Raw genomic sequence first — 10,983 nt, 5'->3', positions numbered from 1 at the left:
ATGTACAAACCTTTTAATAAATGGTCTAACCCGAATACAGACTTTAACACCATCGCTTGATGCCATTTTGAACTTAGTTATCAGATTTTAAACAAAATTTTGTTGATAAAGTGATATTAAACAAACAAAAGTTCAAGTCACATTTCAAAATAATAACTAAACACTAAAACTAATAACTTAAATTAACCTGAACATAAAAAATATTTGACATATTATTTAACAGTTTAAATATTTATTTACTTGTAGTGGTTGGGTTGTTAACGAAAACTTACGTACCAAATTATTTATTTTCAAATTGCGAAACACGAATTGAAAAAAATATTGATTCTTTCATATTTTGCGCCGAATAGATTTTGTAAAATTATTGATGCACATCAACATTTATCCTCACTTTGAAAAACTGGTTTAAAAGAAAGTTAAAATAATTACACTATTAGATTATGATGTTTTATTCTTATTATTTTTAACATTATATTAACACATAAGAAGATAAAAGTAAGGGAATTAAAAAAAGCAATCTACCAAACGCTGGGTTTGGTGACCATGCCATAAAATAATTAAAATCTTTATGTAAACATTAATACTTTTGGCATGTTTTAAATCATTAAATTGATTTTGTCATTTTTTCCAGTCGCATTGTTGTAATATTAATTGTATATCGTATTTATTATTTACTTTTATCAATGCGCGAAAAACCAAAATAAAAAAAAAAAAAACGTGGAAAAAAATTTTTACTTGTCCTCATAATCATGTTTACGTTTTTATTTATTATTTTTCATTGAACTTTGGAAAAAGAATTTTTGTTTAGTTATAATAATCATGTTAGCTGTTTTTTAACCTAAGCTTTGAATGCTTAATATTTGCGGTAGGTTTGGAGATCGATCCCACGTTAGTTACATTTTGAAATTTTAAATGCTCGTAAAATTACAGACAAATCATGAAAAATGTGTTTTTTCTTACAATCCATTATTTCCAATGTATTTAGGTACTGTAAAATGTCTTGTAACAATGAATACGATTTTGAATCAATTCAAAAAAGACCTCTAAAACTAAAAGGCGACAGTGGCAAAGTTTCTAAAAAGAAGAAGAAGAAGAAGCACAAAAAAGATAAAAAGAAAATGGAACAAGTCTTGCTAGATAGAAGCGAAGAAACAGAAAAGTCAACTCCACCGCCCTCTCATTCCACTTCCAATCTCACACCGGCTCAGAAAAAGTTTAAAGAAATTCAAGAAAAACGAGAAATGGATCGAATTATTGCGAGAGCTTCCACCAACCACAGAGATCGTGTTGAAGAATTTAATCGGAATCTTGATAAACTTTCAGAACATTATGACATTCCTAAAGTCAGTTGGACAAAATAAAATTTACAGCCAATCTACAAACTCATTTAACAATTCTATAATTACAAAATCATTAAAAATATCTGTTGTATGTATATAAATGCATAGTTAAAAAATCAATACGATGTACTTGCATTTGTTTTTTAATTATAATTTTAAAACATCTTTAACATTATGAGATGATATATTGTTACTAAACATGTTGTATTTTAACTTGCTAAGCTTCTACAGAATAATAAATCCAAACTTATTTAAGCCAAATAATGAACGCAAAAATTTTAAGTTTTTATTTTTTACAGATAAATATTAAGAACAAAATGATGAAAGTTGAAAAAAAATTCATTATTGTTGCTTTGATATTTTTTGTAGCCAGTATGATGTTGCTGTTTTCTTTGTATCCTGGTTGGAGCGGAAATGCCAGAAATATTGGTAAATAGACTTTGTTTGTAAACATTATTTTAGAAATGGTAGTCTAATAAGTAACTTTTCAAATTACTTGTAGTTTATGCCTTACTGCCTTGAGGTAATTTTCAATTAAATTATTTTTAAACTAAATTTTTCTTTACTTTTACTGTTCTTAAAATATATTTTTATATATATACTCAAATCCTGTATATTCTCGAAATAAATATACTATAACTTTAAATTTAGTAGGCCTATGTGTTTTTTAATCTCAATAGATAATGGATATTGTTCTTAGAACTTTTACAGCACTTACATCTTTTTACTTTTACTGGTCTAAATTTTTAAAGGGTCACAAGCTAAAAGTGATTCGTATTTTTTATAATTTGCGATAAATGTAAATGTTTTATAAAAACTGCAGTTTTTAATCGCTTTTTTACTGTGTTTTTTTACAAAAAATAACACTTTCCTTTTTTCACATCGTTTCTCTACTTTAGATCTTCTTCTTCCCAAAAGTGGAGCAATTCATGTTTCGGATCAAGAAGTGGAAGAAAAAATTGTCGAAAAAGAAGACAAGGTTGTATCTTTTGAAAAAGACTCATCGCCAATGTTGGAGCAGTTTATTGGCTTTGGAGGAATTAAAATTTACACACAATCTGCATTTGAAGTTCCATCAAAACATATTCCTGTGGTGCTTTTGCATGGTGCAGCTTTTTCTTCTAAAACTTGGGTTGAAATCGGGACAATGGATGTGCTTAAAAAAGCTGGGTTTAATCCCATTGCTATTGACCTACCAGGTCATGGGAGGTCTGAAACTTTACTAGGAAGTCCGAATGACGTCAATGTTTTATTGGAGAACTTTTTTAAGATCACTAATATTGTAAAACCAATAATTGTGAGTCCATCATTCAGTGGTCAGTATTCACTTCCTTATCTTATGAAACATTACAAGGAAATGAGTGGGTTTATCCCGATATCTCCGACTCATGTTACTCTCTACACATTTGAAGATTTCAAAAAATGCCATGTGCCTACTTTAATTCTTTCTGGAGAGAATGATAAGGATGCAGAAAAAAAGAATATGCTTTTAAAAGAAATTCAAGGAAGTTATGAAGAAGTTATGCCAAACACCGGTCACCCTTGTTATAAAGATGATCCAGAATTGTTTCACAAACTTTTGTTAAAATTCCTTGATACCTTAAAACAAAACAATTAGCAATATTATTACAAAACACTCCATTTAACTTAATTAATGGTGTCTAACACAAAACATATTTATTTCGTATTTGGTGTGTTTAATAACTGTTTTTTAACTGCTAATTTTTTGTATTGCCTGCCTGCCTTGTACTATTTTACAATCTCGATATATTGCATGTTTGTTGCTCATAACCTTTTTTACTAAACACAATCTATTTTTTACCGATATTTTTCATACCGGGTAATTTTTTTTTTTTTCCGAATTTTATTCTGCAGCTTTAACTATTTATTGTATAAAAATCTTTTTGTTAAGTAAAAGCAAATTTTTGTGCAATACAGTTGGAATAATGTTGCATGGCTTAACAAAATATTGTAGATTCAGCCCCAGATTTTATAAGTGTGTTTGTTTCTTTAATTCAAGGAGTAAATGTAAAATGAATGAGACTATCAAGGTCATTGATGGTGGTTTGGGAAGTGACTTGTTTTTAAATGGAGGCCTAGACAGGGAAAAGTTAAATGTAAGTTTTCTTTTGAGCATGCATTTATATAAACTTTGTATATATATTCTATTTTTTGTAGGATACTTACCTTAAAAAAGAAGCCTGAATTTTTCATAAGACCTGTAAATAAACACAATAACTTTAAATACACTAAAAGTTATAAATGATTTTGAATGTTTATTATTTTTTTTTAGAAAGACCCTCTTTGGTTAGCTCGAGTTACGTATGAAAATCCAGGTGCTATTAAGGAATCTCATTTGCGGTAGGTATGAACATTTTTTATTTTGTCTGGTTAATTTAAATCACTTCTGGAAAAACATTATTACATATAAATTATGACTATACCTATTATCCTGTGTTATTTTTTTGTGCAGTTTAAGTTACGAACTTTAAATATAATAAAGGTGTGATTTTATTTTGTTTAAATTGCGTACCAATCAAGCTTTTTTTTAATTGCCATTTTAGGTTTATCAATGCTGGAAGTGATGTTATAACTACAGGATCCTATCAAGCTTCAACACAAGGTTATATGGAGCATGCAAATGTTACATTTGAGGTTATAGCATTGTTAGAGCTCTCAAAAGCTTTAAATTATCTAGTTTGGTTATTAAATAGTTGTGATTTTCTTAAAAAATTGCCAAATTTAAAGCCTTAACAATAGATATCAAACTGTGGTACAAGGAACAGTTAGGCCAAAACAATAACAGCATGAATTTAAAGCCACATATAATAACTAATACACCATGCTACTGCATGAAAAATTAGTAACTAATAACTCGATACTTTAGTAAGTAAAATTTGTTTTACAATTTTATTTAGAAAGCGAAAGACATAATTGGATCCAGTGTTGACATTGCAAGAGAAGCAATCAAGGATGCCAACAAGCCAGATAGAAATATTTTAGTTGCAGGTTCGATAAGTCCTTATGGAGCTATACTACATGACATGTCAGAATATACTGGATTATACATAGACCAAATATCCATGGAGGTTTTTAATACCAATATTGGCAATGTTTATTATATATTGTATATTGCAACCATCTATTTTGTTGGTATATATCTTTACCCTCGATGTGGAAAGGTCGAATGGGCGACCTAAACATAGAGTAACAACTGTTACCTAACCCAGTCTCAAGTTGCCTTTAGCATTGTATAGATTATAATTGCCTGGTAATTATGCTGCTGAGTAAGTGCTGGCTCTGCAGGAGTTCATACCATTTATAGCGCCTTACTCAAGGGTGCTACAGCATGAGATCAGTGGGGATTAAACCCTTGATCTCATAGTGGTGCAGCAAGTGTTCTTACACTACATCGCGCTGCCGTTTATTAATATATTATTTGTGTTTAGGATCTTGAAAAATTTCACTCAACCAATGTTGATATTTTGGCAAAGAAAAAAGTTGATATTTTTGCATTTGAGACTCTCCCAGCTTTGAAAGAGGCAGTTGCACTAACCAACATTTTAAAGAAATATCCAACTTTTAAAGCATGGGTTACATTTACAACAAAGGTAACTAGAAATTATTTTCTTAGTGTATTTTTATCCCTGATATGGGAGGCCGACTCATGGCCAACACATTGAAAAACATTGAGTAACCCAACCCAGTCTCAAGTTGACTTCAGTTTTTTTATTATTAATTACAGTTCACAGTTCACTTGAGGTTGTTCTGGCATGGAAGTAGTGTAATTTCGATTTAAAGACCTTGTTGTAAAACTAAGTATTCTTATGCAATGCTGCCCAGTGTGTAGTATTGCATAAGTTTCCGGATCTAGTATGTTGTCCGGTTCTAGACAAAACTTAGTTACACTACGGCTCTCCGAAATTCTTTCGGCTGAAGAGCGGTGCGAGAGAATTATCATCTACAAATTACGGATTTTCTTCTATGGTAAACAGCACGTTGTTTTGTCTAGAGACGGACAACATACGTGGCCCAATTTTCCCTTTAAGTGGGGAATATATCAAGTTGCTTAAAATTAAATATATATACTCTTAATTTGTTTAGGATGGTTTGCATACAAGTTTTGGGGATTCTTTTACTGAAGTTCTACAAGTTTTATCTTTAAATCCACAAGTTATTGCAATTGGAATCAACTGTTGTAAATCATCTTGTGTTTTACCGTTTTTGGAATTAACAAAAACGAAATTTAAAGATCACCAATCAGCAATTTTATACCCAGACAACAGAGCTTCTAATATAGAAAGGTGAATTGTATATAAACTTTTTTTTATTTTGAATTTGTTTTTTTCATAAGCCTTTTTTGTTTTAAGAATTAAATTTTATTAAGGATTCAACACATTTTTTTTGTATATCTTTATCCTTGATATGAAAAGGCCAACCTTACATTCTAAACCTAAAGTAGCATTTTGTACCCCCACCCAGTCTTAAGTTGCTTGTGGCAAATTGGTATTATGACTTTTTTTTGTATATATCTTTATCATCGATGTGGAAAAGTCGAATGTGTGACCTAAACATATAGTAACATCAGTTACTCCGACCCAGTCTCAAGTTGTCTTTGGCGGTTTGGGATATTAAAGATTATAATTGCCCGAAGTTAAGTGCTGGCTTAGCAGAAATTCATACCGTTTATAGCGTCTTACTTAATGGAGCTACAGCATGGGACCAGTGGGGATTAAACCAAAGATCTTATAGTGATGTATCAAGTGTTCTTACCACTGAACCACTCTGCCGGTCTATTATATCCCAATAATTAATAAATTGGTATTTACAGAAGTTTATACCATTTTTTAGTTACTTTTTATTTTTTAAAGTTCATGGTTTAATGAGGTTGGGTCTTGGCTGGATAGTGGAGTGGTCAAGTGGATTGGGGGTTGTTGCATGACTTCTCCAAATGATATTTCCCAAATCCATAAAAATGTTTTGAAATGGGAGCAAAAATAATGGTTTTTTCTTCAATTTTTGGTGAACGTATTGGTGCAATGTTTTAAGTTCAGTCTTTATAAGAAGGCAAAATACCCACTGTCAATTTTGTAATGCTGCCAAAAAAGAGTTTAATATTTTTTGTTGTCGAATTTCACAAAAAAAAAATTAAATTGGTTTGTTTTTTATTACTACTGCATTATTATAAAAAATGGACAACAAAATATACAAGGTTTCTAGGTACGAAAAAAAATATTTGTAGCAATGTATTATAAAATACTCTTTATTAAAAGTTGGGTTAACTTGTCTTTACTACATTGGGGTTTATGTTCAATTCCACCCTTTTTCCTAAGGTGCTAAAAGTCTAACCACGAAGCCAAAAAGCAGTTGGTAAGTTAATCACGCCATATAATTTAGTTAATAATTTTTACAAATTTGCAGGTTATTTAAAATTTAGGCGCAAATATAGGTTAATAAACCTAAAGTCTGTAAAATCGCCCTTCGAGTAAAAATAAATATAAAATCCTCTATAAACGGAACAGCAAGATCGACTTCAGAAACAAATTTTGTAAAATAATAAACTTAAAAAATAATAAAGATAAAACATATAACAGTGAAAACTTTTTATCAAGAACGGTAAAACAAGTATCTCAGAAACCTTACTTAAAAGACCTCTTTAAAAGTATTATGGCTTTTTACTTTGTAAAATTTTTTTTGCAATATATATGTAAAATACCATGCGCTTGAATTGGAAACACAATTTAAATTAATATTTAAATGTAACAATTTAATAGAAAATTAAAGTTTAAATGTGATACAAGGAGGATATGACGTCAGTTCCGCCATTAAAGTGTTAACGAAATATAAATAAAAGTTTGCCTTTACATGTAGGCTTAAGGACAACGTACCAAGTTTCAAGGAAACCACGTGATTAAAAAGTAAAATTATTAAAAATTATAAGGGGTCTTGCAACGATTTGTTACGTTATAGAATTATTTTTTTTTCCAAAGTTAAGTTAAAACCCGGTCGTCATTACTGCTTGTGGTGTTAATAGACTGCTGTTCGTCAGGTATTGTCAGTCGTCGGTTATCTTGGTTTACAGATTCGCTCACATTTGACCGCCGTTTGTCGTTTTGACCTTGGTTAACAGATACTGCTTTCTGTTTGGCAAGAGCGACGCTGTTGCCCCTTGCTTCACTTGTTAGACGGAACATTTGTTGACGCTTTTCTTTGTTAATGCACCTTAATTTAGCATAAACAGGTGAACATCATTTCCCTGTTAATCGGAATCGTACAATTGGCTCTTCTACATGAGGTCGTGAGTTCGATCCCTAAGGATATATATACGGTATGAACTTAAGAATATATATACGGTATGAACTTCTGCTGGCCCAGCACCTTATTCAGCAGCATAATTATCGGGCAATAATATTCTATATATCCTAAATCGCCGAAGGCAACTCGAGACTGGGCCGGGGTAACTGATGTTACTCTATGTTTAGGTCGTGAAGTCGACCTTTCCAAATTGAGGATAATAATATATAAAAAAACGATATAGTGGAATACAATTTACTTTCAATAACATGTTTGTACCTGCACAGCAATCTTGATATTGTACTTCTACAGGATTGTAGTTTTATAGCATAAAGCCAAGGATTAATGATTGCGTTCAGTAAACTGGGAATCGAACAGAAATCAAATAAGTCGTCTGATATTCTTATTCCAGGCAATGTAGAATCAATTCTAGAATAATTTAAAGCCATTTCAGAGTACGTTACAGTGATCTTAGAGTTTATAACTTTAATTTGGGCAAAAATAAATTTTAAACTTACGCCATTAGTACAACTATGGGCAGATAGCATAACATAAACACTCCAAAAACAATTGCCATAAAAATAGCTATTCTACGATCTTCCCTTCTATCCTTGGCTGATTTACCTGATGCAGTACTTTGTGCCATTCGACTACAACACATAAACGGTGTATTAAAAAGATTTTTTTAACATTTAAAGCGTCCTTGAATAATATAATAATTTCAACCCAGTTTTTAAATAAAAATGAATTTAAAAAAGATGTAAATAGTTTAGTTTAAATATTTTTTTTGGATATATCTTTATCCTCGATGTGGGAAAGTCGAATGCGCGACCTTAAACGTAGAGTAACTTCAGTTACTTACTCCGACCCAGTCTCGAGTTGCCTGTGGCAGTTTGGGATATTATAGATTATAATTGTCCGTTAATTATGCTGCTGAATAAGTGCTTGCTCAGCGGGAGTTCATACCGTTCATAGCGCCTTACTCAAGGGTGTTACAGCATGAAGGCAGTGGGAAATAAACCAACAACCTCATGTTTGGTGTAGCAAGTGTTTTTACCACTACACCACGCTGCCGGCCTTTAAATAAAAATTAATTTAAAAAAGATGTCCACAATTTAGTTTAAATATTAAATAAATAAAGTTTAAATTTAGATTTTAATTCAAATAACTCACGCGAAATGTTTTTTGATTTTTAAATGTACAGCCACGTTACAAAATAGAATTCCTAAAGCCAATATAAAGAAAACAAAAACGCAAATCAAAATGTAACCGTTTGTCATTGGTGGATACACCCTTGAACACGACGCATGAGGGCAGTTAGGAGTCCCATCTAAAAACAAAAATATGTAAAGCTATCGAAAATTTTTTTTTGCTAATTTTAAACGGTAATTACTAGCAAAAATAATAGCAAGCGATATACATTAAAATTGTATTAAAACTAACAAAAATCCGAATAAAGTAGATACTTTTGCAGTGTCAGTTTAAACAAGACAGTCTGTACACGATGCCTTTAGACACACAGACAACAAAAAGTCTATTTAAAACACATAGAAAGACTAACCCAAAGTAGATGTTTCACAGACGCAGTACTGCACACAATTCCAGCCTGCCGCCGGTGCTACCACAAAGAGTATTCCTATCACCCACGTGATCAGGACTAGACCACGTGACAGACGACGCGTCATTACGTCATCGTGCTCAAGAGGCCTGTAATAATATGTCGAACGTTTGATTAGTAACAGGTGGTCTGGCGTTTTTAAATTCTGTTTTTTTTGTTGCTATTTTTAATCATTTTTCTTTGTCGTTTTTTATAAGTTGCTAGTTTTAAAGTCACATAAACTACGACAAAACAAAAAAATAATTCACACATTTTAATATATCAATTTGAAATATAAGTAATTTTAATAGTTTAATTTACCATGCCACGGATATGAATCTATCCACGGATATTAATTGAAGACTTCCCAGGGACACTATAATGGTCGCAATAATGAAAGATTTGCGAACTGTCCAACTACTAGACGTGTTTGCAAAACTTAAGTTGAGCAAGTCGTTGAACAGGAAAGAAAATAGGAACATAAATCCGCTGCAAAAAAAGACAATAGTGGGTTATTACTTTTTAATACTAGCTCTTGTTTATTATATGAAGTAACAATGGTTTTCCAAGCTTTTAAAGTTGTTAAGTTAGTTGTGTAGTCAGCAGTTTAAGTTACTTTGCTATAAACGGAATTGCATTGTCTTGAAAAATAATGACATTTTTTACTTCATTGTTCCATTGTTAAAATTTTAGCGCGTAAAGCTGTTGCAATATGCAAAAACAGTACATTTATTTATAAACTATATTATCCTTTGCAATTGTCATTTCATTACCTCCCTAAAGCAATTTTAAAACATGCTTAAATCACTTTTAGTATAGATCGTGTGTATTATAATGTTTTCGTATGATTTTATCTGCAATTTTTGACTTAAAATACTTACCTTAAAAGATCACTTAAAATGAGACTTTTGATAAAAATAAAGAAGATTTTGGTGAATTTTCGCTGATCAACGTACAAAGCTGTCAAAACAATTGCGTTCTCGACAATTATTATAAGTGACAAAACAGTTCCTTAAATAAATAAAAAAACATTTCTTAATTAACAGTCTAAAATAAGCAGTGATGCAAAAACACATAAATACAATTTTTTAAACATAAGTGTTCCAAATTGCAATAAAAATTTGGATTTTTAAAATGACATGGAACCAGTATTTAAGTAGTAATTTAGGTAAGTTTTTACGCACATTTTAGGCTTTCGTGCAAAAACAAATGTTTACCATCAAATAAAAAGATTATGTAGGCTACTTATAAGATTACAGCGACAGCGTTAACCAGATATTTAACTTACCGATCACGTGGATATAGTTTCCTTCGTGGTCCTTGCATATTTTTACAGGCTCGCTGGAATTTCGTCCAAAATTGACAACTGTGGTGTTATAAAACTCAGTTAACATTCCAACAGTTGTTAATTCTGGTGTAGCCATTTTAAACTTATTGTATATCAATCTACAAAACACTAAAAAATTTACAAATGATCTTCTGTTTTGAAGTAAATACATAAATAAGTAACTGCTTTTCTTTTTTTGGCCTAAATAACTTTTAAGCTTCCTCTGCGCGTTACCAAGTTACTGCTAATTTCTGAGAAATTAACCTACATTTTTTTTAAATTTTTGCATATAGCGTTTAATTAAATCGATTCAGTAACAATAATAAAAAAGCTGCAAAATTTTAACTATTTTAAAACAATTTTAAAGTGGTCATTTTTAGTTGTAAATAAATTAATAATAATTTTGTAGTGATTAATACTAATAC

General features: G+C 30.7%; 4 protein-coding genes across 5 annotated transcripts; 3 read left to right on the top strand and 1 right to left on the bottom strand.

Annotated features, from left to right (window-relative positions):
* The first annotated feature begins 995 nt into the window (after positions 1-995).
* On the top strand, positions 996-1,361 carry LOC145749873 (protein FAM32A-like). Its single transcript, XM_082565753.1, has one exon. The coding sequence runs from the start codon at positions 996-998 to the stop codon at positions 1,359-1,361; it is 366 nt and encodes a 121-aa protein (XP_082421879.1).
* On the top strand, positions 1,358-3,277 carry LOC145750201 (putative protein-lysine deacylase ABHD14B). The gene is made up of 2 exons (XM_082566174.1): positions 1,358-1,769; positions 2,240-3,277. The coding sequence occupies exons 1-2, from the start codon at positions 1,604-1,606 to the stop codon at positions 2,956-2,958; spliced, it is 885 nt and encodes a 294-aa protein (XP_082422300.1). The 5' UTR covers positions 1,358-1,603; the 3' UTR covers positions 2,959-3,277.
* A 9-nt stretch (positions 3,278-3,286) lies between these two features.
* On the top strand, positions 3,287-6,511 carry LOC145750200 (uncharacterized). Of its 2 annotated transcripts, none has more exons than XM_082566172.1 (7): positions 3,287-3,457; positions 3,634-3,701; positions 3,905-3,995; positions 4,259-4,429; positions 4,790-4,951; positions 5,445-5,644; positions 6,212-6,511. In XM_082566172.1, the coding sequence occupies exons 1-7, from the start codon at positions 3,287-3,289 to the stop codon at positions 6,339-6,341; spliced, it is 993 nt and encodes a 330-aa protein (XP_082422298.1). In that variant the 3' UTR covers positions 6,342-6,511. The 2 variants fall into 2 exon arrangements, with proteins under 2 accessions (XP_082422298.1, XP_082422299.1); XM_082566173.1 differs by having other exon boundaries at positions 3,316-3,457; positions 3,634-3,705.
* LOC145750198 (cannabinoid receptor 2-like) lies at positions 6,495-10,698 on the bottom strand. The gene is made up of 8 exons (XM_082566171.1): positions 10,520-10,698; positions 10,113-10,242; positions 9,553-9,720; positions 9,196-9,341; positions 8,808-8,964; positions 8,153-8,284; positions 7,914-8,063; positions 6,495-7,562 (listed from the first exon to the last, which is right to left on the bottom strand). Exons 1-8 carry the CDS (start codon positions 10,653-10,655, stop codon positions 7,331-7,333), a joined length of 1,251 nt encoding a protein of 416 aa, XP_082422297.1. The 5' UTR covers positions 10,656-10,698; the 3' UTR covers positions 6,495-7,330.
* Between the last annotated feature and the right edge of the window lie 285 nt (positions 10,699-10,983).

The sequence above is a fragment of the Corella eumyota genome, chromosome 4 (genome assembly GCF_963082875.1).
Source record: "Corella eumyota chromosome 4, kaCorEumy4.1, whole genome shotgun sequence".
Lineage (NCBI taxonomy): Eukaryota > Metazoa > Chordata > Ascidiacea > Phlebobranchia > Corellidae > Corella > Corella eumyota.
Note: the sequence above shows the minus strand (reverse complement) of the source record. Positions and strands in the feature narration are given on the sequence as shown.

What these genes read in the sequence shown, in the direction of transcription:
- LOC145750198 (XM_082566171.1), bottom strand. Translation starts at nt 10,655, where the DNA reads ATGGCTACACCAGAATTAACAACTGTTGGAATGTTAACTGAGTTTTAT. An exon ending in AGATTCATATCCGTGGCATG is followed by an intron (nt 9,342 to 9,552) that starts GTAAATTAAACT and finishes ATATTATTACAG; the next exon opens with GCCTCTTGAGCACGATGACG. An exon ending in CCCATAGTTGTACTAATGGC is followed by an intron (nt 8,064 to 8,152) that starts GTAAGTTTAAAA and finishes AAATTATTCTAG; the next exon opens with AATTGATTCTACATTGCCTG.
- LOC145749873 (XM_082565753.1), top strand. Translation starts at nt 996, where the DNA reads ATGTCTTGTAACAATGAATACGATTTTGAATCAATTCAAAAAAGACCT.
- LOC145750200 (XM_082566172.1), top strand. Translation starts at nt 3,287, where the DNA reads ATGTTGCATGGCTTAACAAAATATTGTAGATTCAGCCCCAGATTTTAT. An exon ending in ATTAAGGAATCTCATTTGCG is followed by an intron (nt 3,702 to 3,904) that starts GTAGGTATGAAC and finishes TTGCCATTTTAG; the next exon opens with GTTTATCAATGCTGGAAGTG. An exon ending in AGAGCTTCTAATATAGAAAG is followed by an intron (nt 5,645 to 6,211) that starts GTGAATTGTATA and finishes TATTTTTTAAAG; the next exon opens with TTCATGGTTTAATGAGGTTG.
- LOC145750201 (XM_082566174.1), top strand. Translation starts at nt 1,604, where the DNA reads ATGAACGCAAAAATTTTAAGTTTTTATTTTTTACAGATAAATATTAAG. An exon ending in CGGAAATGCCAGAAATATTG is followed by an intron (nt 1,770 to 2,239) that starts GTAAATAGACTT and finishes TCTCTACTTTAG; the next exon opens with ATCTTCTTCTTCCCAAAAGT.